Source organism: Chiloscyllium plagiosum, unplaced genomic scaffold, assembly GCF_037043375.1.
Source record: "Chiloscyllium plagiosum isolate Xiang-an unplaced genomic scaffold, Cpla_swu_hap1 HiC_scaffold_45, whole genome shotgun sequence".
Lineage (NCBI taxonomy): Eukaryota > Metazoa > Chordata > Chondrichthyes > Orectolobiformes > Hemiscylliidae > Chiloscyllium > Chiloscyllium plagiosum.
The window spans coordinates 35,898,448-35,924,608 of NW_028270183.1; the positions used below are offsets into that span (position 1 = coordinate 35,898,448).

The 26,161-nt window shown below is 46.1% G+C and overlaps 1 protein-coding gene across 2 annotated transcripts in view; it reads left to right on the forward strand.

Annotated features, from left to right (window-relative positions):
- Positions 1–26,161, forward strand: part of LOC122552351 (C-type lectin domain family 10 member A-like) — a 102,156-nt gene that overhangs the window by 31,294 nt on the left and 44,701 nt on the right. For both annotated transcript variants that reach the window (XM_087983143.1, XM_087983142.1), the window contains 2 exons: positions 10,428–10,544; positions 17,427–17,498. In XM_087983143.1, coding sequence (XP_087839269.1) covers positions 10,428–10,544; positions 17,427–17,498 — 189 coding nt within the window. The remainder of the gene's footprint in view (positions 1–10,427; positions 10,545–17,426; positions 17,499–26,161) is intronic.

Consider the following 26,161-nt stretch of genomic DNA (forward strand, 5'->3'; position numbering starts at 1 on the left):
CTCTCCTTTATACCCTCCTCACAGTGTTCTCTCCTTTATGCCCACCTCACAATGTTCTCCCCTTTATGCCCTCCTCACAATGTTCTCCCCTTTATACCCTCCTCACAATGTTCTCCCCTTTATGCCCTCCTCACAATGTTCTCCCCTTTATACCCTCCTCACAATGTTCTCTCCTTTATGCCCTCCTCACAATGTTCTCTCCTTTATACCCCCCTCACAATGTTCTCCCCTTTATACCCTCCTCACAATGTTCTCCCCTTTATGCCCTCCTCACAATGTTCTCCCCTTTATACCCTCCTCACAATGTTCTCTCCTTTATACCCTCCTCACAGTGTTCTCTCCTTTATGCCCACCTCACAATGTTCTCCCCTTTATGCCCTCCTCACAATGTTCTCCCCTTTATACCCTCCTCACAATGTTCTCCCCTTTATGCCCACCTCACAATGTTCTCCCCTTTATACCCTCCTCACAATGTTCTCCCCTTTATGCCCTCCTCACAATGTTCTCCCCTTTATACCCTCCTCACAATGTTCTCTCCTTTATGCCCTCCTCACAATGTTCTCCCCTTTATGCCATCCTCACAATGTTCTCCCCTTTATACCCTCCTCACAATGTTCTCCCCTTTATACCCTCCTCACAATGTTCTCTCCTTTATGCCCTCCTCACAATGTTCCCCCCTTTATACCCTCCTCACAATATTCTCTCCTTTATCCCCTCCTCACAATGTTCCCCCCTTTATACCCTCCTCACAATTTTCTCCCCTTTATACCCTCCTCACAATGTTCTCTCCTTTATGCCCTCCTCACAATGTTCCCCCCTTTCTACCCTCCTCACAATGTTCTCTCCTTTATACCCTCCTCACAATGTTCTCCCCCTTTATACCCTCCTCACAATGTTCTCCCCTTTATACCCTCCTCACAATGTTCTCCCCTTTATACCCTCCTCACAATGTTCTCCCCTTTATGCCCTCCTCACAATGTTCTCCCCTTTATACCCTCCTCACAATGTTCTCCCCTTTATGCCCTCCTCACAATGTTCTCCCCTTTATACCCTCCTCACAATGTTCTCCCCTTTATACCCTCCTCACAATGTTCTCCCCTGTATACCCTCCTCACAATGTTCTCCCCTGTATACCCTCCTCACAATGTTCTCTCCTTTATGCCCACCTCACAATGTTCTCTCCTTTATACCCTCCTCACAATGTTCTCTCCTTTATACCCTCCTCACAATGTTCTCCCCTTTATACCCTCCTCACAATGTTCTCTCCTTTATACCCCCCTCACAATGTTCTCCCCTTTATGCCCTCCTCACAATGTTCTCCCCTTTATGCCCTCCTCACAATGTTCTCCCCTTTATGCCCACCTCACAATGTTCTCTCCTTTATACCCTCCTCACAATGTTCTCTCCTTTATGCCCTCCTCACAATGTTCTCCCCTTTATACCCTCCTCACAATGTTCTCCCCTTTATACCCTCCTCACAATGTTCTCCCCTTTATACCCTCCTCACAATGTTCTCCCCTTTATGCCCACCTCACAATGTTCTCTCCTTTATACCCTCCTCACAATGTTCTCTCCTTTATGCCCACCTCACAATGTTCTCTCCTTTATACCCTCCTCACAATGTTCTCTCCTTTATACCCTCCTCACAATGTTCTCTCCTTTATACCCTCCTCACAATGTTCTCTCCTTTATGCCCTCCTCACAATGTTCTCCCCTTTATGCCCTCCTCACATTGTTCTCCCCTTTATACCCTCCTCACAATGTTCTCTCCTTTATACCCTCCTCACAATGTTCTCTCCTTTATACCCTCCTCACAATGTTCTCCCCTTTATGCCCTCCTCACAATGTTCTCCCCTTTATACCCTCCTCACAATGTTCTCCCCTTTATACCCTCCTCACAATGTTCTCTCCTTTATACCCTCCTCACAATGTTCTCCCCTTTATACCCTCCTCACAATGTTCTCCCCTTTATACCCTCCTCACAATGTTCTCCCCTTTATACCCTCCTCACAATGTTCTCTCCTTTATACCCTCCTCACAATGTTCTCCCCTTTATACCCTCCTCACAATGTTCTCCCCTTTATGCCCTCCTCACAATGTTCTCCCCTTTATACCCTCCTCACAATGTTCTCTCCTTTATACCCTCCTCACAATGTTCTCCCCTTTATACCCTCCTCACAATGTTCTCCCCTTTATACCCTCCTCACAATGTTCTCCCCTTTATACCCTCCTCACAATGTTCTCCCCTTTATACCCACCTCACAATGTTCTCCCCTTTATGCCCACCTGACAATGTTCTCTCCTTTATACCCTCCTCACAATGTTCTCTCCTTTATGCCCTCCTCACAATGTTCTCCCCTTTATAGCCTCCTCACAATGTTCTCTCCTTTATGCCCTACTCACAATGTTCTCCCCTTTATGCCCTCCTCACAATGTTCTCTCCTTTATGCCCTCCTCACAATGTTCTCCCCTTTATACCCTCCTCACAATGTTCTCCCCTTTATGCCCACCTCACAATGTTCTCTCGTTTATACCCTCCTCACAATGTTCTCTCCTTTATGCCCTACTCACAATGTTCTCCCCTTTATGCCCTCCTCACAATGTTCTCCCCTTTATACCCTCCTCACAATGTTCTCCCCTTTATGCCCACCTCACAATGTTCTCTCCTTTATACCCTCCTCACAATGTTCTCTCCTTTATACCCACCTCACAATGTTCTCCCCTTTATACCCTCCTCACAATGTTCTCCCCTTTATGCCCTCCTCACAATGTTCTCCCCTTTATGCCCTCCTCACAATGTTCTCTCCTTTATACCCTCCTCACAATGTTCTCTCCTTTATGCCCTACTCACAATATTCTCCCCCTTTATACCCTCCTCACAATGTTCTCCCCTTTATACCCTCCTCACAATGTTCTCTCCTTTATACCCTCCTCACAATGTTCTCTCCTTTATGCCCTACTCACAATATTCTCCCCCTTATGCCCTCCTCACAATATTCTCCCCCTTTATACCCTCCTCACAATGTTCTCCCCTTTATACCCTCCTCACAATGTTCTCCCCCTTATGCCCTCCTCACAATATTCTCCCCCTTTATACCCTCCTCACAATGTTCTCCCCTTTATACCCTCCTCACAATGTTCTCCCCTTTATACCCTCCTCACAATGTTCTCCCCTTTATACCCTCCTCACAATGTTCTCTCCTTTATACCCTCCTCACAATGTTCTCTCCTTTATGCCCACCTCACAATGTTCTATCCTTTATACCCTCCACACAATGTTCTCCCCTTTATACCCTCCTCACAATGTTCTCTCCTTTATACCCTCCTCACAATGTTCTCCCCTTTATACCCTACTCACAATGTTCTCCCCTTTATACCCTCCTCACAATGTTCTCTCCTTTATACCCTCCTCACAGTGTTCTCCCCTTTATACCCTCCTCACGATGTTCTCTCCTTTATACCCTCCTCACAATGTTCTCCCCTTTATACCCTCCTCACAAAGTTCTCCCCTTTATACCCTCCTCACAATGGTCTCTCCTTTATACCCTCCCCACAATATTCTCCCCCTTTATACCCTCCTCACAATGTTCTCCCCTTTATGCCCACCTCACAATGTTCTCTCCTTTATACCCTCCTCACAATGTTCTCTCCTTTATACCCTCCTCACAATGTTCTCCCCTTTATACCCTCCTCACAATGTTCTCTCCTTTATACCCTCCTCACAATGTTCTCTCCTTTATACCCTCCTCATAATGTTCTCCCCTGTATACCCTCCTCACAATGTTCTCCCCTTTATACCCTCCTCACAATGTTCTCCCCTTTATACCCTCCTCACAATGTTCTCTCCTTTATACCCTCCTCACAATGTTCTCCCCTTTATGCCCTCCTCACATTGTTCTCCCCTTTATACCCTCCTCACAATGTTCTCTCCTTTATACCCTCCTCACAATGTTCTCTCCTTTATACCCTCCTCACAATGTTCTCCCCTTTATGCCCTCCTCACAATGTTCTCCCCTTTATACCCTCCTCACAATGTTCTCCCCTTTATACCCTCCTCACAATGTTCTCTCCTTTATACCCTCCTCACAATGTTCTCCCCTTTATACCCTCCTCACAATGTTCTCCCCTTTATACCCTCCTCACAATGTTCTCCCCTTTATACCCTCCTCACAATGTTCTCTCCTTTATACCCTCCTCACAATGTTCTCCCCTTTATACCCTCCTCACAATGTTCTCCCCTTTATGCCCTCCTCACAATGTTCTCCCCTTTATACCCTCCTCACAATGTTCTCTCCTTTATACCCTCCTCACAATGTTCTCCCCTTTATACCCTCCTCACAATGTTCTCCCCTTTATACCCTCCTCACAATGTTCTCCCCTTTATACCCTCCTCACAATGTTCTCCCCTTTATACCCACCTCACAATGTTCTCCCCTTTATGCCCACCTGACAATGTTCTCTCCTTTATACCCTCCTCACAATGTTCTCTCCTTTATGCCCTCCTCACAATGTTCTCCCCTTTATAGCCTCCTCACAATGTTCTCTCCTTTATGCCCTACTCACAATGTTCTCCCCTTTATGCCCTCCTCACAATGTTCTCTCCTTTATGCCCTCCTCACAATGTTCTCCCCTTTATACCCTCCTCACAATGTTCTCCCCTTTATGCCCACCTCACAATGTTCTCTCGTTTATACCCTCCTCACAATGTTCTCTCCTTTATGCCCTACTCACAATGTTCTCCCCTTTATGCCCTCCTCACAATGTTCTCCCCTTTATACCCTCCTCACAATGTTCTCCCCTTTATGCCCACCTCACAATGTTCTCTCCTTTATACCCTCCTCACAATGTTCTCTCCTTTATACCCACCTCACAATGTTCTCCCCTTTATACCCTCCTCACAATGTTCTCCCCTTTATGCCCTCCTCACAATGTTCTCCCCTTTATGCCCTCCTCACAATGTTCTCTCCTTTATACCCTCCTCACAATGTTCTCTCCTTTATGCCCTACTCACAATATTCTCCCCCTTTATACCCTCCTCACAATGTTCTCCCCTTTATACCCTCCTCACAATGTTCTCTCCTTTATACCCTCCTCACAATGTTCTCTCCTTTATGCCCTACTCACAATATTCTCCCCCTTATGCCCTCCTCACAATATTCTCCCCCTTTATACCCTCCTCACAATGTTCTCCCCTTTATACCCTCCTCACAATGTTCTCCCCCTTATGCCCTCCTCACAATATTCTCCCCCTTTATACCCTCCTCACAATGTTCTCCCCTTTATACCCTCCTCACAATGTTCTCCCCTTTATACCCTCCTCACAATGTTCTCCCCTTTATACCCTCCTCACAATGTTCTCTCCTTTATACCCTCCTCACAATGTTCTCTCCTTTATGCCCACCTCACAATGTTCTATCCTTTATACCCTCCACACAATGTTCTCCCCTTTATACCCTCCTCACAATGTTCTCTCCTTTATACCCTCCTCACAATGTTCTCCCCTTTATACCCTACTCACAATGTTCTCCCCTTTATACCCTCCTCACAATGTTCTCTCCTTTATACCCTCCTCACAGTGTTCTCCCCTTTATACCCTCCTCACGATGTTCTCTCCTTTATACCCTCCTCACAATGTTCTCCCCTTTATACCCTCCTCACAAAGTTCTCCCCTTTATACCCTCCTCACAATGGTCTCTCCTTTATACCCTCCCCACAATATTCTCCCCCTTTATACCCTCCTCACAATGTTCTCCCCTTTATGCCCACCTCACAATGTTCTCTCCTTTATACCCTCCTCACAATGTTCTCTCCTTTATACCCTCCTCACAATGTTCTCCCCTTTATACCCTCCTCACAATGTTCTCTCCTTTATACCCTCCTCACAATGTTCTCTCCTTTATGCCCTCCTCACAATATTCTCCCCCTTTATACCCCCCTCACAATGTTCTCTCCTTTATGCCCTCCTCACAATGTTCTCCCCTTTATGCCCACCTCACAATGTTCTCTCCTTTATACCCTCCTCACAATGTTCTCTCCTTTATACCCTCCTCATAATGTTCTCCCCTTTATACCCTCCTCACAATGTTCTCTCCTTTATACCCTCCTCACAATGTTCTCCCCTTTATACCCTCCTCACAATATTCTCTCCTTTATGCCCTCCTCACAATGTTCTCTCCTTTATACCCCCCTCACAATGTTCTCCCCTTTATACCCTCCTCACAATGTTCTCTCCTTTATACTCTCCTCACAGTGTTCTCTCCTTTATGCCCTCCTCACAATGTTCTCTCCTTTATGCCCTCCTCACAATGTTCTCCCCTTTATACCCTCCTCACAATGTTCTCTCCTTTATACTCTCCTCACAGTGTTCTCTCCTTTATGCCCTCCTCACAATGTTCTCTCCTTTATGCCCTCCTCACAATGTTCTCTCCTTTATGCCCTCCTCGCAATGTTCTCTCCTTTATGCCCTCCTCACAATGTTCCCCCCTTTATACCCTCCTCACAATGTTCTCCCCTTTATACCCTCCTCACAATGTTCTCTCCTTTATGCCCTCCTCACAATGTTCCCCCCTTTATACCCTCCACACAATGTTCTCCCCTTATGCCCTCCTCACAATGTTCTCCCCTTTATGCCCTCCACACAATGTTCTCCCCTTTATACCCTCCTCACAATGTTCTCTCCTTTATACTCTCCTCACAGTGTTCTCTCCTTTATGCCCTCCTCACAATGTTCTCTCCTTTATGCCCTCCACACAATGTTCTCCCCTTTATACCCTCCACACAATATTCTCCCCTTTATACCCTCCACACAATGTTCTCCCCTTTATACCCTCCTCACAATGTTCTCTCCTTTATACCCTCCTCACAATGTTCTCCCCTTTATACCCTCCTCACAATGTTCTCTCCTTTATGCCCTCCACACAATGTTCTCTCCTTTATACCCTCCTCACAATGTTCTCTCCTTTATGCCCTCCTCACAATGTTCTCCCCTTTATACCCTCCTCACAATGTTCTCTCCTTTATACCCTCCTCACAATGTTCTCCCCTTTATACCCTCCTCACAATGTTCTCTCCTTTATGCCCTCCACACAATGTTCTCTCCTTTATACCCTCCTCACAATGTTCTCTCCTTTATACCCTCCTCACAATGTTCTCTCCTTTATGCCCTCCTCACAATGTTCTCTCCTTTATGCCCTCCTCACAATGTTCTCCCCTTTATGCCCTCCTCACAATGTTCTCTCCTTTATGCCCTCCTCACAATGTTCTCTCCTTTATGCCCTCCTCACAATGTTCTCTCCTTTATGCCCTCCACACAATGTTCTCTCCTTTATACCCTCCTCACAATGTTCTCTCCTTTATACCCTCCTCACAATGTTCTCTCCTTTATACTCTCCTCACAATGTTCTCCCCTTTATACCCTCCTCACAGTGTTCTCTCCTTTATGCCCTCCTCACAATGTTCTCTCCTTTATGCCCTCCTCGCAATGTTCTCTCCTTTATGCCCTCCTCACAATGTTCCCCCCTTTATACCCTCCACACAATGTTCTCTCCTTTATACCCTCCACACAATATTCTCCCCTTTATACCCTCCACACAATGTTCTCTCCTTTATACCCTCCTCACAATGTTCTCTCCTTTATACCCTCCTCACAATGCTCTCCCCTTTATACCCTCCTCACAATGTTCTCCCCTTTATACCCTCCTCACGATGTTCTCCCCTTTATACCCTCCTCACAATGTTCTCTCCTTTATACTCTCCTCACAGTGTTCTCTCCTTTATGCCCTCCTCACAATGTTCTCTCCTTTATACCCTCCTCACAATGCTCTCCCCTTTATACCCTCCTCACAATGTTCTCCCCTTTATGCCCTCCTCACAATGTTCTCTCCTTTATACTCTCCTCACAATGTTCTCCCCTTTATGCCCTCCTCACAATGTTCTCTCCTTTATACCCTCCTCACAATGTTCTCTCCTTTATACCCTCCTCACAATGTTCTCCCCTTTATACCCTCGTCACCATGTTCTCCCCTTTATACCCTCCACACAATTTTCTCCCCTTTATACCCTCCTCACAATGTTCTCCCCTTTATACCCTCCCCACAATATTCTCCCCCTTTATACCCTCCTCACAATGTTCTCCCCTTTATACCCTCCTCACAATGTTCTCTCCTTTATGCCCTCCCCACAATATTCTCCCCCTTTATACCCTCCTCACAATGTTCTCCCCTTTATGCCCTCCTCACAATGTTCTCCCCTTTATACCCTCCTCACGATGTTCTCCCCTTTATTCCCTCCTCACAATGTTCTCTCCTTTATACCCTCCTCACAATGTTCTCCCCTTTATGCCCACCTCACAATGCTCCCCCCTTTATACCCTCCTCACAATGTTCTCCCCTTTATTCCCTCCTCACAATGTTCTCTCCTTTATACCCTCCTCACAATGTTCTCTCCTTTATACCCTCCTCACAATGTTCTCCCCTTTATGCCCACCTCACAATGCTCCCCCCTTTATACCCTCCTCACAATGTTCTCCCCTTTATTCCCTCCTCACAGTGTTCTCTCCTTTATGCCCTCCTCACAATGTTCTCTCCTTTATACCCTCCTCACGATGTTCTCCCCTTTATTCCCTCCTCACAATGTTCCCCCCTTTATACCCTCCTCACAATGTTCTCTCCTTTATTCCCTCCTCACAATGTTCTCTCCTTTATACCCTCCTCACAATGTTCTCTCCTTTATACCCTCCTCACAATGCTCTCCCCTTTATACCCTCCTCACAATGTTCTCCCCTTTATACCCTCCTCACAATGTTCTCCCCTGTATACCCTCCTCACAATGTTCTCTCCTTTATACCCTCCTCACAATGTTCTCCCCTTTATACCCTCCTCACAATGTTCTCCCCTTTATACCCTCCTCACAATGTTCTCCCCTGTATACCCTCCTCACAATGTTCACCCCTTTATGCCCTCCTCACAATGTTCTCTCCTTTATACCCTCCTCACAATGTTCTCTCCTTTATACCCTCCTCACAATGTTCTCCCCTTTATACCCTCCACACAATGTTCTCCCCTTTATACCCTCCACACAATATTCTCCCCCTTTATACCCTCCTCACAATGTTCTCCCCTTTATGCCCACCTCACAATATTCTCCCCCTTTATACTCTCCTCACAATGTTCTCTCCTTTATGCCCTCCCCACAATATTCTCCCCCTTTATACCCTCCTCACAATGTTCTCCCCTTTATGCCCTCCTCACAATGTTCTCCCCTTTATACCCTCCTCACGATGTTCTCCCCTTTATTCCCTCCTCACAATGTTCTCTCCTTTATGCCCTCCTCACAATGTTCTCTCCTTTATACCCTCCTCACAATGTTCTCCCCTTTATACCCTCCTCACAATGTTCTCCCCTGTATACCCTCCTCACAATGTTCACCCCTTTATGCCCTCCTCACAATGTTCTCTCCTTTATACCCTCCACACAATGTTCTCCCCTTTATACCCTCCACACAATGTTCTCCCCTTTATACCCTCCTCACAATGTTCTCCCCTGTATACCCTCCTCACAATGTTCACCCCTTTATGCCCTCCTCACGATGTTCTCTCCTTTATACCCTCCACACAATGTTCTCCCCTTTATACCCTCCACACAATGTTCTCCCCTTATGCCCACCTCACAATGTTCTCTCCTTTATACCCTCCACACAATGTTCTCCCCTTTATGCCCTCCTCACAATGTTCTCTCCTACCTGTTCTGCAGCACCAACAATTGTGTCTTGAATAAATGTAAGAACCTATCTGCCACTACCTTCTGTTAGAGAATTGCATATTTTAATTCCTCACTGGCCACAGAGGAACTGCCAGACGACCAAAGAATGGCTCATGTGGTTCCACTTCTTAAGACGGATAGTAGAGATGAACCAGAACATTACAGACTGGTAAGTCTCACATTAGTAGAAGGAAAACTGTTGGAGAAAAGGAGCAAATTAATACCCACTTGGAAAAGCGTGTGTTAATTAGGAATGGCCAGCATGGCTTTATCAGAAGGAGATCATGCCTAACAAATTTGTTAGAATTTTTTGAAAATACAATGAAGTGTGCAGATGAGAGAAGTTCCGTTGATGTAATTAATATGGATTTTTAACAAAGTTGTTGACAAGATCCAACAAGGGAGACTGATAGAGAAAATTATATCTCATATAATTGAGGGAAGGTTGGTGAGATGGATCAGAAACTGGCTTAGTAATAGGATACAAAGGTAGTGCTGGAAGGCTGTTGTGAAGCAGTTGTAAAATCCATATTCAAAACCCATTTCCTATTACTCATTCCCCAAAATCCCCCTGTAAGAGTGAATGCTTCAAATATTTACAAAAGGCAATCTGTTCCTTTTCAGCAAAAAAGTCACAATGTGTTTTCTCATTTCTGCGTCTCCTTTCAGGACTTGCCAAAGGGACAGCAGGAGCACCACAAGGCAATTTCTCGAAAATTATTGCCTACATTCTCCTGGGACTCTTTGTTCTGCTGATCATAATATTTGTCGTTGGACTTCTGAAATGTAAGTTTCTGAACATGTGTGACATCTGCAAAGGCGAGCAAACCTAGATAGAGTATCGCAAAACTGTCGAGAAGGAATTGACCGGGGATTGATTTGCACAGCCCGAGGTTGGGGGAGTCACTGTGAGAGTTAGTGGTATGATATGAGGCTGTGGAGAGAGAGATTAAAAATTCTAGACACAATTTTCTCAATCCTTCTACAATATGATACAATGTTCCAAATGTGTTATAGATCTCTATGACTAAACAAAAGTTGTCATTAGTATACCTTTCATTTTATGTCAGGAAACAACATTAATGCAAGCTGTTATGATCTCCATAGAGACCAACAGATTTGTTTACAAGATTTCTGAATTCCCAGTGACTGAGTGAAAGGATCAGGATTTCACATTTATAGTAACAAATAAACCAAAAAGCAATGTCAATCATTTGTCAGTCATCTTATATTCTATAGAACATTCTTTAGTTGGCTTTTAGCAGGACCGAAGATCTTCCGTACAATTATACTTCACTCTGTCCCTTAAATAAACATTTCACTCTCCCAGCACCAAACCAAAGCTATTTTACACACCTCATGTCTTGTTTCTTTCTTCCTTTCCGAGCCAGGTAAATGTTAATCCTGGATTTGACTTCCATTGTGAGTGTTACAGTGAAAATTCCTTTGTTAGCTAAGGCTTGGGAAATCTTTGAGCCTCCTTTAAATCCTCAGGCTTCAATCTAAGCCTGAGCTCCCAGCCATAGCCTGAGCACTGCTTTAGGTACAGGAAAAGCTGCCTCTATTTCTTCCCTTTCTCTGTCAGACTTCTGCATTTGTATCTATAGGTTTCAGGGATATTGTAGAAAAAACTGGAATCCAATACCACAATTGCTTTCTGTGAACCATTCAACTCTGAATGGTCATCCCCATGGCAATGTCAATGACGTGGACTTGTATCCAGGTAGGAATGTACATAAGCTTCCTCCAAGTCTGTTTTTTCTTGTAATTAAGCAGACACCTCAAATAATTATTTATAAACTCTGACATTATTTGCACCCCCATCGGTTTTGGAAATGAACAAAATGCCCACAGTGGGTACGACTGCTCTCACCATTGTCATTGGGTGTGATCATCTAGCACATTGTTGCCAGTAAGGCAACCTGGGTCCATGTTAATATTCAACAGCTATGTCATCCAAGCTTTTTTGGTGGACAGATATATGATTGTCTTTATTCTTTTATGAATATTCCAATTAAAAACAGGAGAAGGCCATACGGCCCCTTGAGTCTGCTCCATCATTCAATTAGATCGTGGCCACAACTTCACTTTACCACTCACCCTTATAACCTTTGACTCTCTTGATGGTTGAGGATCAATCTTCCTCTGCTTTAAAAATACTCAATGGCACTGCCTCCTCCGCTCTCTAAGGAAGAGAATTCAAAAGATTCACAGTTCTCAAAGGGAGAACTGCAGAAGACATTTTGTTTTTATATAGTGCCCCCTAGTCCCACAAGAGAAAAGTATCCTTTCAGCATTCATCCTATCCAGTCATCTCAGAATCCTGCATGTTTCAACAAGATCGTTTCTTATTCTTCTAAACTCTAGTAGGTACATATAACCACCATTGATTGTCATAAAAATGCATTTCGTTCACTAACAGACTTTAAGGAAGGAAATCTGCAATCCTTACTCAGCCTTGCCTACATATGACTCCATGAATGAACTGAAAGATGTTCTATCTGGTAAATGTTTGCCCACTCACTTAGCTTCTAATCTCTTAGTAGATTCTTTCTGTCCTCTTCACAGCTTATTTCCCCATTTATCTTTGATGTCATCGTCAAATTTAGCAATCATGTATTCAGTCACTAAATCAAATTTGGGAGGTCACATTTCAGCTGGACAGGACATTGGTTAGGCCACTTTTGGAATATTGCGTGTAATTCTGGTCTCCTTCATACCGGAAGGATGTTATGAAACTTGACAGAGTTCAGAAAAGATTTACAAGAATGTTGCCAGGGTTGGAAGGTTTGAGCTATAGGGAGAGGCTGAATAGGCTGAGAGGTGTTTTCCCTGGAACGTCAGAGGCTGAGGGGTGACCTTATAGAGGTTTATAAAATCATGAGGATTATGGATAGGCTAAATAGACAATGTTATTTTCCCTGGATTGAGGTAGTCCAGAACGAGAGGGCATAGGTTTAGGGTGAGAGGGGAGAATTGTAAAAGGGACCTATCGGGCAATTTTTTCACACAAACGATGGTGCATGCATGGAATGAGCTGCCAGAGGAAGTGGTGGAGGCTGGTACAATTACAACATTTTAAAGGCATCTGGATGGGTATATGAATAGGAAGGGCAAATGTGACGAGATTAATTTAGGATATCTGGTCAGCATGGAAGAGTTGGACCGAAGGTTCTGTTTCTGTGTTGTACAGCTCTATGACTCCATAAAGAGAGTGTGATGGAAATGTGTTGCTGGAAAAGCGCAGCAGGTCAGGCAGCATCTAGGGAACAGGAGAATCGACGTTTCGGGCATTAGCCCTTCTTCAGGAATGAGGAAAGTTGGTCCAGCAGGCTAAGATAAAAGATAGGGAGGAGGGACTTGGGGGAGGGGCGTCGGAAATGTGATAGGTGGAAAGAGGTCAAGGTGAGGGTGATAGGTCAGACTGGGGTGGGGGCGGAGAGGTCGGGAAGAAGATTGCAGGTTAGGAAGGCGGTGCTGAATTTGATGGATTTGACTGAGACAGGCTGGGGGGAGGGGAAATGAGGAAACTGGTGAAATCCGAGTTCATTCCTTGTGGTTGGAGGGTTCCTAGGCGGAAGATGAGGCATTCTTCCTCCAACCGTCGTTTTGTTGTGGTCTGACGATGGAGGAGTCCAAAGACCTGCATATCCTTGGTGGAGTGGGAGGGGGAGTTGAAATGTTGAGCTACAGGGTGGTTGGGTTGGTTGGTCCGGGTGTCCCAGAGGTGTTCTCTGAAACGCTCCGCAAGTAGGCGGCCTGTCTCCCCAATATAGAGGAGGCCACATCGGGTGCAAAGGATGCAATAGATGATGTGTGTGGAGGTGCAGGTGAATCTGTGGCGGATCTTCTCTTTCCAATCCTCCCACTTCCTCCAAACAAAAGGAGTAGCCATGGGCACCCGCATGGGCCCCAGCTATGCCTGCCTCTTCGTAGGATATGTGGAACAATCCATCTTCCGCAACTACACTGGCCCCACCCCCCACCTTTTCCTTCGCTACATCGATGACTGTATCGGCGCCGCCTCGTGCTCCCATGAGGAGGTTGAACAGTTCATCCACTTCACCAACACCTTCCACCCCGACCTCAAATTCACCTGGACAGTCTCAGATTCCTCCCTCCCCTTCCTCGACCTTTCTATTTCTATCTCAGGCGACCAAATCAACACGGACATCTACTACAAACCAACCGACTCCCACAGCTACCTGGACTACACCTCCTCCCATCCTGCCCCCTGTAAAAACGCCATCCCATTCTCCCAATTCCTTCGACTCCGCCGCATCTGCTCCCAGGAGGACCAGTTCCAAAAACGCACATCCCAGATGGCCTCCTTCTTCAAGGACCGCAATTTCCCCCCCGACGTGGTTGACGATGCCCTCCACCGCATCTCTTCCACTTCCCGATCCTCCGCCCTTGAATCCCGCCCCTCCAACCGCCACCAGGACAGAACCCCACTGGTCCTCACCTACCACCCCACTAACCTCCATGTACAGCGCATCATCCGCCGCCATTTCCGCCACCTCCAAACAGACCCCACCACCAAGGATATATTTCCCTCCCCTCCCCTATCAGCATTCCGTAAAGACTACTCCCTCCGTGACTCCCTCGTCAGATCCACACCCCCCACCAACCCAACCTCCACTCCCGGCACCTTCCCCTGCAACCGCAGGAGGTACAAGACTTGCGCCCACACCTCCCCCCTCACCTCCCTCCAAGGCCCCAAAGGAAACTTCCATATCCGCCACAGATTCACCTGTACCTCCACACATATCATCTATTGCATCCTTTGCACCCGATGTGGCCTCCTCTATATTGGGGAGACGGGCCGCCTGCTTGCGGAGCGTTTCAGGGAACACCTCTGGGACACCCGGACCAACCAACCCAACCACCCTGTAGCTCAACATTTCAATTCCCCCTCCCACTCCACCAAGGATATGCAGGTCTTTGGACTCCTCCATCGTCAGACCACAACAACACGACGGTTGGAGGAAGAACGCCTCATCTTCCGGCTAGGAACCCTCCAACCACAAGGGATGAACTCGGATTTCACCAGTTTCCTCATTTCCCCTCCCCCCAGCCTGTCTCAGTCAAATCCATCAAATTCAGCACCGCCTTCCTAACCTGCAATCTTCTTCCCGACCTCTCCGCCCCCACCCTAGTCTGACCTATCACCCTCACCTTGACCTCTTTCCACCTATCACATTTCCGACGCCCCTCCCCCAAGTCCCTCCTCCCTATCTTTTATCTTAGCCTGCTGGACCAACTTTCCTCATTCCTGAAGAAGGGCTAATGCCCGAAATGTCGATTCTCCTGTTCCCTAGATGCTGCCTGACCTGCTGCGCTTTTCCAGCAACACATTTCCATCTCTGATCTCCAGCATCTGCAGACCTCACTTTCTCCATAAAGAGAGTGTCTCAACCAAAATAATTTTTAAAATCTCTTAGTGTATTTTTAACAAGATCGGTTAGTCTAATGCCCACAGTGAAAACTTATTTGATCAACTTCATAATTCTGGAAGCTTCCTTTGATTGTACCAAATCTCTTTCTGTCAGTTATTGAGACAGAAAATCCAGCTACACAAATGAAGAACTAGAAATCTGGGGTGAGGGTGAAGAGTGTGAGATTGTTTATATTGAAGAGGAAAAGTTTCAGAAGTTTCAGAGGAGAGTTTATGCAACTATTCCACATGTCTTCATAGACTAAGTTTCAACAAACTCATGCTGAAATCCTGAGGATGAAATAACAAGAATTTGTTAAACTGTATACGTTGTATAACCTGGGCTTGTATTTCCTTCAATATTGAAGATCAGTAGTGCTATCAGCAGCACCTGCTCAGCGATAACTAGTTTATTCACGCTCAGTTTGGGTTCGACTGACCTCATTACGGCCTTGGTTCAAACTAAATTCCAAAGGTGAAGGGAGAGTGATAGCCCTTGACATCAAAGCATTTGACCAAGTGTGGTATCAAGGAGCCAGGTCAAAGCTGGAATAAATGAGTTTCAGGAGGTAAATTCTCTGCTGGTTTGGGTCATACCTGACACATCGACATTTGGCTGTGGTTGTTCAAAGTCAGTCATCTCAGCTGCAGGGCATCCCTGCAGGAGCTCCTCAAAATAGTGTCTTAGGTCCAACTGTCTTCAGCTGATTCATCAATGGCCTTCTCTCCATCATAAAGTCAGAAGTGGGGATATTTGCTGATTGCACAGTGTTCAGCACCATTTTCAACTCATCAGATACAGAACCAGTCCATTTTCAAATGCAACAAGGTCTGGACACTATCCAGGCTAGAGGTGAAAAATTGCAATAATATTAGTGCTGTAACCATGGCAGGCAATGATTACCTCCAACATGGGAGGATCTAACCATCACCACTTGACATTCAATGGCATATCCATCACTGTATCATGCATTATTAACATCCTGAGTTTTACCATTGATCAGAAACTGAACTGGACTCGTCATATGAATAAGTGGCTACAAGAGCAGGTCAGACACTAGGAATCTGCAGATAGCAACTAATTTCCTGACTACTGAAAGCCTTTCTGTCACCTACAAGGAGAAAGTGATGACTGCAAATGCTAGAGATCAGAGTCAAGAATGTGGTGCTGGAAAAGCGCAGCAGGTCAGGCAGCATCCGAGTCGTAGGAGGGCTTATCCCCGAAACATCAATTCTCCTACTCCTCAGATGCTGCCTGACCTGCTGTACTTTTCCAGCACCACATTCTGGACATCATCTACAAGGTGCAAGCAAGAAATGTGATGGAATATTTCCCTCTTGCCTGGATGGGTGCAACTCCAGTAACATTTAAGAAGATTGACGCCATACCGACAAAGCAGCCCAATTGTTTATCACTCCCTCCACCACCGAAACACAACAACAGCAGTGTATACTATCTACAAGATACACTGCAGAAAGATCTTCAGACAGCACCTTCCAAGCCCAAAACTACTTGCATCTAGAAGGACAAGGGCAGCAAATAGATGGGAGCTCCTTGATATGCAGTTTCCCCTCAAAGCCACTCACCATCTTGATTTGAAAATATATCGTCTTCACTGTCACTGGGTGAAAATCCTCCTTAAGGGCACTATGGATTTGACTGCAGCACATAGACTGTAACAGTTAAGCAGGCAGCTCACTGCCACCTTTTCAAGGGCAAGTGGGGACCAGCAAAACATGCTGGTCCAGCCAGTAATACTCATCTCCCATGAACAAATGAAACAGATACCAAATTGAGGAGCTTAAGATGATGAAAAGAGTTGACTGGGCCAATAGAATGAAACTATTTCCTCTGGTACAAACAGTGCCGAACAATGGGACATAATCTTAAAACTAGAGCCAAGTTGTTCACGGCTGTCTTTGGAAAGCACTTCTTCTGGAATCACTCCCAAACCAACCCTCAAGTGAGAGCACAAATGTGAGGCTGATTAATTTTTATTCAACATGACTGTTAAGGGATATGGAGCAATAGCAGGTAGATGGAAGGTAAACATTTAGATTAGTCATTGCTGAACAGGGTGGAGACTGAATTGTCTGCTCTGTGATAACAGCCTGAAAGCTACCTTTAAAAACATCCAGCAATATTAGCTCTAGTCACACAGGCAGGGAGATGATTCTTTTCCTTGTCAAGATTGGAGCGTTGACATTGATAATTATGGTCTCCTTTCCAGTTAAACAGATATCCAATGAAATTAAAGATTTGAGGAATGATGTGACAGCCCAACTTGCAAACATGAAGCAAGGTAAGTGCTTGTCAACATACCTGTGTTTGAAATGGAACAAACAGCTGCATCAATGGGCCCCTCCTTGTTGCCTGGCATTATTGGGGAATTCAGACTGACCCTGTAGTGCCCTGATGTCCCAATGAGTGATCACAATGTGTGTTAAATGGTATGTTGGCTTTAATTGCAAAAGGATTAGAGTTCAGAAGTCAGGATATCTTACTGCATTTACACAAGGCCTTGCTGAGACCACACCTGGAGTATTACATGTAGTTTGGACTCCTTAACTATGGCAATATATTTAGTGAGTGTAGCAGAGGTTCTCTAGGCTGATGCTGGGATGCCAGGCCTGTCTTATGAGGGAAGATTGGTACAACTAGGCTTGAATTCACTCATGTCTGAATTGAATTTATTGTCATGTGTACCAAGGCACAGTGGAAAGTTTTGTCTTGCGAGCAATACAGGCAGATCACAGAGTTAAATGGCATAGATAGTAAATAATAGGTAAACAGCGGCAAAAACAAAAACACAGGTACAGGCAAATGTTAAGATTTTTTGAGTCCATTCAGTATTCTAACAACAGTAGGGTAGAAACTGTTTCGGAACCATCTGGTGCATATGTTCAGGCTTCTGTACCTTCTCCCTGATAGTAGAGGTTGTAGAAAAACATTGCCAGGGTGGGATGGAGCTTTGAGAATGCTGGTGGCCTTTCCTTGACAGTGGGCCTAGTAGATGTATCCTGTAGATGGGAGGTTGGCCTTTGTGATTGTCCAGGCCGAGTTCACCACTCTCTGTAACCATCTCCGATCTTGAATGGTACAGTTGCCATACCAGGTAATGATACATCCAGACAGAATGCTCTCGATGGTGCACCTATAAAGGTTGACAAGGGTATTCGCCGTCATGCCAAATTCCCTCAGCTGCCTGAGGAAGAAGAGATGTTGTTGGGCCTTTGTAACCAGTGCATCCACATGAAGAGTCCAAGAAAGCTTGTTGTTGGTGACCACTCCCAGGGGCTTGACACTCTCCACTCGTTCCACCTCTGTGTTGTTAATGTGTCGGGGGGGCCATGAGCAACATTCTGCTGAAGGTCAATAATGAGTTCTTTGGTTTTGCTGGCATTTGAGAGTTAGGTTGTCCTCATTGCACCATTTTCCCAGATCTGCCACCTCCTGTCTGAGATTTGACCGGCTATGGTGGTGTCATCAGCGAATGTGTAAATGACATTAGTCTGGTAGTTGGCGACGCAGTCATGGGTATGCAGTGACTACAGTAGGGGCCTGAGTACACACCCCTCGGAGGCTCCAGTGTTGAGTGTTAGTGAGAATGAAACATTGTCCCCAATCTTCACTGATTGTTGCCTGTGGGTCAGGAATCTGAGGATCCAGTTGCAGAGAGTGGAGCTTAGTCCAAGATCACTAACTTTAGTAATCAGTCTCAAGGGGATAATAGTGTTGAAGGCTGAAATGTAGTCAATGAGTAGGATTCTTAATTAGGTGTTCTTGGTGTCAAGATGTTCTCGGGAGGGGTGAAGGGCGAGTGATATGGCATCTGACATGGATCTGTGGGTCCAATAGCCAAATTGGAGTGGGTTAAGAGTAGTGGGGAGGCTGGAGTTGATTAATGCCATGACCAGCCTTTCAAAGCACTTCATAACCACCGAAGTTAGGGCCACTGGGTGGTAGTCATTGAGACATGCTGCATGAGCCTCCTTAGGCACAGGGATGATGTTGGCCTCTTGAAACAGGCAGGGACAGTGGCCTGCTGCAGGGAGAGGTTGAAGTTGTCCGTGAAGACCTCTGTCAGTTGATCTGCGCATGCCATGAGTGCACAGTCTGGTACTCCGTCTGGTCCCATCGCTTTCCTTGGATTCACAAACTGATTTGACCGCTGATGCAGTGACTGTTGGGATAGGTTCGTCAGGACTTGTCGGAATAGGTGTTACCTCTCCACCAAAATTCTGCTCAAAGCGAGCATAGAAGGCGTTGAGATGATCCGGGAGGGATATGTCATCGCCTGCGATCTTGCACTGTCTCTTTTTTGAATCTGTGATGTCATTCAGTCCTTGTATAGTCGCTGGGTGTCTGTCTGGGTCTCTAGTTTGGATCAGCACGTGGAAGATACAGAATGTAGGGAAATAGATGGTGACATCTTGAAACATGTCCATATTACAGAAGAGGAGGTGCTGGATGTCTTAAAACTCATAAAGGTGGATAGATCTCCAGCACCTGATCAGGGGCACCCTAAAATGCTGAGGGAAGCTAGGGAAGTGATTACTGGGCCCCTTGCTGAGATATTTGGATCATTGTTAGTCACAGTTGAGGTGCTGGAAGACTGGAAATTGCCTAACGTGGTGCCACTATTTAAGAAATGTGGTAAGGTAAAGCCAGGGAATCCTGAGGGACAGGATTTATATGTATTTGGAAAGGCAAGGACTGATTCGGGATAGTCAATGTGACTTTGTGCGTGGGAAATCATGTCTCACTAACTTGGTTGAGCTTTTTGAAGGTATAACGAATAGGATTGATGAGGGCAGAGTGAGGACATGATCTATATGGACTTCAGTAAGGCATTTGGTAAGGTTCCTCATGGTAGACTGTTTAGCAAGGTTAGATCATGGAATACAGGGAGAACTAGCCATTTGGATACAGAATGTGTTCAAAGGTAGAAGACAGAGGGTGGTGGTGGAGGGTTGTTTTTCAGACTGGAGGCCTGTAACCAATGGTGTGTCACAAGGATCGATGCTGGGCCCACTGCTTTTCATCATTTAGAGAAATGATTTGGATGTGAAAACAGGAGGTACAGTTAGTATGTTTGCAGATGACACCAAAATTGGAGGTGCAGTGGACAAGGTTTTCAGATGCGCCAATGGGCCGAGGAGTGGCAGATGGAGTTTAATTTAGACAAATGTAAGGTGCTGCATTTTGGGAAGGCAAATCAGACCAGGACTTATACACATAAAGGTAAGATGGTAAGGTCCTGGGGAGTGTTGCTGAACAAAGAGACCTTGGAGTGCAGATTCATTGTTTCTTGAAAGTGGAGTTTCAGATAGATAGGATAGTGAAGAAGGCATTTGGTATGCTTTCCTTTATTGGTCAAAGTGTTTCATATTGGAGTTGGCAAATCATGTTGTGGCTGTACAGGACACTTTTGGGATATTGTGTGCAATTCTGGTCTCCCTCTGATAGGAAGGATGTTGTGAAATTTGAAAGGGTTCAGAAAAGATTTACAAGGATGTTGCCAGGGTTGGAGGATTTGAGCTGTAGGGAGAGGCTGAACAGGCTGGAGCTGTTTTCCCTGGAGTGTTAGAAGCTGAGGGGTGACCTTATAGAGATTTATACAATCATGAAGGGCATGGATAGGATAAATAGACAAGGTCTTTTCCCTGGGTTAGGGAGTCCAGAACTAGAGGGAATAGGTTTAGGATAAGAGGGGAAAGATTTAAAAGGGGCAACTTTTTCACGCAAAGTGTGGTGCACGCAGAGTATGGAATTAGCTGCCAGAGGAAGTGGAGGAGGCTGGTACAATTGCAACATTTAAAAGATATCTGGATGGGTACATGAATAGGAAGGGTTTAGAAGAATATGGGCCAAGTGCTGGCAAATGAGACTAGATTAATTTAGGAAAACTGTTCGGCATGAATAAGTTGAACCGAAGGGTTTGTTTCATGCTGAACATCTCTATGACTGGGTCACAAGGCGTATTGGGGTGTTGGGGTACAGAAATGCAGTTACAGAATGATTTCATGGTATTATGGTATGGGCTACTTACCAATGGGTCGGAGAGTGATTAGTGGGTATAGGGGTATGGGATACAGAGCATGCAGTCTCAGAATGAGTCAGGGATTGGAGAATAGGGGTACAGAGAACTGGGTCACTGAATGAATCAGGGGTTACTGTGGAATTAGGGTACACAATATGGGGTTACAGAATGAGTCAGGAAGGTACCAGAGTATGGGGTACAGACCACTGAGTCACAGAGTGAGTCAGGGGTATTTGGGGTTTTGAGTTCAGAGCATGAGTTCACAGAGTGAGTCGAGGGCCAAACAGTGAGTTGGGGGATAATGAGATACGTGGTACAGGGCATGGGGTCACAGAGTGAGTCAGGGGATATTGGGGTATGGGGTACAGAGTTCTGGGTCACAGAGTGAGTCAGGGAGGTTTTGGGGTATGGGGTATAGAGCATGGGGACACAGAGTGAGTCAGATTGGTATTGGGGTGTGGGCTGAAAATGTGTTGCTGGAAAAGTGCAGCAGGTCAGGCAGCATCCAAGGAACAGGAGAATCGACGTTTCGGGCATGAGCCGTTCTTCAGGAATCACTTTCCTCACTTTCTCCATTGGGGTGTGGGGTACAGAGTACTGGGTCACAGAGTGAGTCAGGAGGTATTGGGGTATGGGGTACAGAGTACTGGGTCACAAAGTGAATCAGGAGATGTTGGGGTGTGGGGTAAAGAGTATTGTGTCACAGAGTGAGTCAGGAGATATTGGGGTATGGGGAAAGTGAGGACTGCAGATGCTGGAGACCAGAGTTGAAACATGTGGTGCTGGAAAAGTGCAGCAGGCACGCAGCATCCGAGGAGCAGGAGAATCAACGTTTCGGGCTTAAGCCCTTCTTCAGGAATGAGGCTGGTGTACCAAGCAGGCTGAGATGAAAGGTGGGGGGTGGGAGGGAATTTGGGGAGGGGCGCTGGGAATACGGTAGGTGGAAGGAGGTGAGGGTGAGGGTGATAGGCCGGAGAGGGGGGTGGGGCGGAGAGGTCGGGAAGAAGATTGCAGGTCAAGAGGGTGGTGCTGAATCCGGGGATTGGGACTGAGATAAGGTGGGGGGAGGGGAAATGGGGAAGCTGGAGAAATCTACATTCATCCCTTGTGGTTGGAGGGTTCGTAGGTGGAAGATGAGGCGCTCTTCCTCCAGGAAATGGAGAGGTCTAGGACGGGGAGGGAGGAGTCTGAGACGGTCCAGGTAAATTTGAGGTAGGGGTGGAAGGTGTTAGTAAAGTGGATGAACTGTTCAACCTCCTCGTGGGAGCACAAGGTAGCACCGATACAATCATCGATGTAGCGGAGGAAAAGGTGTGGGGTGGTGCCAGTGTAGATGTGGAAGATGGACTTCCACATATCCGGCGAAGAGGCAGGCATAGCTGGGACCCATGCAGGACATCCAGTCCCGATACACTTCCATCCGCCATCACGAAGGCCTCCAAGCCCTCCGCTTCTTCCTCTCCCGCCGACCCAACCAGTACCCTTCCACTGACACCCTCCTTCGACTGACTAAACTGGTCCTCACTCTGAACAACTTCTCTTTCCAATCCTCCCACCTCCTCCAAACCAAAGAAGAAGCCCCAGCTATGCCTGCCTCTTCATTGGATATGTCGAACAGTCCATCTTCCGCAGCTACACTGGCACCACCCCCCACTTTTTCCTCCGCTACATCGATGATTGTATTGGTGCTACCTCGTGCTCCCATGAGCAGATTGAACAGTTCATCCACTTTACTAACATCTTCCACCCTGACCTCAAATTTACCTGGACCGTCTCAGACTCCTCCCTCCCCTTCCTAGACATTTCCATTTCTATCTCGGGCGACTGACTCAACACAGACATTTACTACAAACCGACCAACTCCCACAGCTACCTAGATTACACCTCCTCCCACCCTGCCCCCTGTAAAACGCCATCCCATATTCCCAAATCCTTCGCCTCCACCGCATCTGCTCCCAGGAGGACCAGTTCCAATACCGAACAACCCAGATGGCCTCCTTCTTCAAAGACCGCAACTTCCCCTCCGACGTGGTTGACGATGCTCTCCACTACATCTGCTCCACTTCCCGCTCCTCTGCCCTTGAACCCCGCCCCTCCAATCGCCACCAGGACAGAACCCCACTGGTCCTCACCTTCCACCACCAACCTCCGGATATATTGTATTGGAGTGTAGGGTACAGAGTACTGGGTCACAGAGTGAGTCAGGAGGTATTAGGGTATGGGGTACAGAGCACGTGGACACAGTGTGAGTCAGGAGGTATTGAGCTGCCAGGGCTCAGTGGAACTCATTCCTTTGTGATGGTGTCATGTGAACCACTGTCTTAAAGTTAAAAGCAGGGATACGTGAAGATATGAAACCCTAGATTTTCACCCCACCATCGCCCATCCCAGAAACTGGGGCTACCAGATAAGAATGTGAAAGTCCATTCGGACAGTATCAGCAAGTGATCCCACTAAGGATTCAGTGTGACTTTTCCATGCAGGCTCTCAACACAAATCAAAAAGGTTAAATATTATTCCAGGTTAACAAACGTTGGGATGAGCTACAGCAGGGTCAAGTTTTGTTCGTGGTCATGCAGTATGCTTGGATCGGACTGTGCAGAATATGTCTGGATCACACTACGCAGTGTATTTTTGGATCGCACTTTGCAGAGTGTGTTTTTGGATTGAACTATGCAGTGTGTTTTGGATCGCACTGTGTAGTGTGTGTTTGGATCACTCTGTGTCGAGTGTGTTTGGATTGTACTGTGTAGAGTGTGTTTGAATTGCACCGTGTAGAGTGTATTTGGATCATACTCTGTAGATTGTGTTTGGATTGCATTGTGTAGTGTGTGTTTGGATCGCACTGTGTAGTGTGTGTTTGGATCGCACTGTGTAGTGTGTGTTTGGATCGCACTGTGTAGTGTGTGTTTGGATCGCTCTGTGTCGAGTGTGTTTGGATTGTACTGTGTAGAGTGTGTTTGAATTGCACTGTGTAGTGTGTGTTTGGATCACACTCTGTAGAGTGTGTTTGGATCGCACTGTGCAGTGTATGTTTGGATCACACTTTGCAGTGTGTGTTTGGATCACACTGTGTAGAGTGTGTTTGGATCGCACTGTGTCAAGTGTGTTTGGATCACACTGTAGAATGTGTTTGGATCGCACTGTGCAGAATGTGTTTGGATCGCACTGTGCAGAATGTGTTTGGATCGTACTATGTAGAGTGTGATTGGATTGCACTGTATCGAGTGTGTTTGGATCGTACTCTGTAGAGTGTGTTTGGATCGCACTGTGTAGAGTGTGTTTGGATCGCACTGTGTAGAGTGTGTTTGGATCGTACTCTGTAGAGTGTGTTTGGATCACACTGTGTAGAGTGTGTTTGGATCACACTGTGTAGAATATGTTTGGATCGTACTGTGTAGACTGTGTTTGGATCGCACTGTGTATACTGTGTTTGGATCGCACTGTGTCGAGTGTATTTGGATTACACTGTGTAGACTGTTTGGATCATACTGTGTAGAGTGTGTTTGGATCATACTCTGTAGAGTGTGTTTGGATCGTACTGTGTAGAGTGTGTTTGGATCACATTGTGTAGAGTGTGGATGACACTGTGTAGATTGTGTATGGATCGCACTGTGTCGAGTGTGTTTGGATCGCACTGTGTCGAGTGTGTTTGGATCACACTGTGTAGACTGTTTGGATCGCACTGCGTCGAGAGTGTTTGGATCGCACTGTGTAGAGTGTGTTTGGATCGTACTCTGTAGTGTGTTTGGATCACACTGTGTAGACTGTGGTTGCATCGCTCTGTGTCGAGTGTGTTTGGATCGTACTGTGTAGAGTGTGTTTGGATCGTACTGTGTAGAGTGTGTTTGGATCACACTGTGTAGAGTGTGTTTGGATCGCACTGTGTAGAGTGTGTTTGGATCAGACTCTATAGAATGTGTTTGGATCGTACTGTGTTGTGTGTGGATCGCACTGTGTAGAGTGTGTTTGGATTACACTGTAGAGTGTGTTTGGATCGCACTGTGTAGAGTGTGTTTGGATCAGACTCTATAGAATGTGTTTGGATCGTACTGTGTTGTGTGTGGATCGCACTGTGTAGAGTGTGTTTGGATTACACTGTAGAGTGTGTTTGGATCGCACTCTGTAGACTGTGTTTGGATCGCACTGTGTAGAATGTGTTTGGATCGTACTGTGTAGAGTGTGTTTGGATCACATTGTGTAGAGTGTGGATGACACTGTGTAGACTGTGTTTGGATCGCACTCTGTTGAGTGTGTTTGGATCACACTGTGTAGACTGTTTGGATCGCACTGTGTCGAGTGTGTTTGGATCGTACTGTGTAGAGTGTGTTTGGATCGTACACTGTAGTGTGTTTGGATCACACTGTGTAGACTGTGTTTGCATCGCTCTGTGTCGAGTGTGTTTGGATCAGACTCTGTAGAATGTGTTTGGATCGTACTGTGTAGAGTGTGGATCGCACTGTGTAGAGTGTGTTTGGATTACACTGTAGAGTGTGTTTGGATCGCACTGTGTAGAGTGTGTTTGGATCGCACTGTAGAGTGTGTTTGGATCGCACTGTGTAGAGTGTGTTTGGATCGCACTGTAGAGTGTGTTTGGATCGCACTGTGTAGAGTGTGTTTGGATCGTACTGTGTAGAGTGTGTTTGGATCACACTGTGTAGAGTGTATTTGGATCGCACTGTGTAGAGTGTGTTTGGATCAGACTCTGTAGAATGTGTTTGGATTGTACTGTGTAGAGTGTGGATCGCACTGTGTAGAGTGTGTTTGGATTACACTGTAGAGTGTGTTTGGATTACACTGTAGAGTGTGTTTGGATCGCACTGTAGAGTGTGTTTGGATCGCACTGTGTAGAGTGTGGATCGCACCGAGTAGAGTATGCTTGGATTGTACTGTGTAGAGTGTGTTTGGATCATACTCTGTAG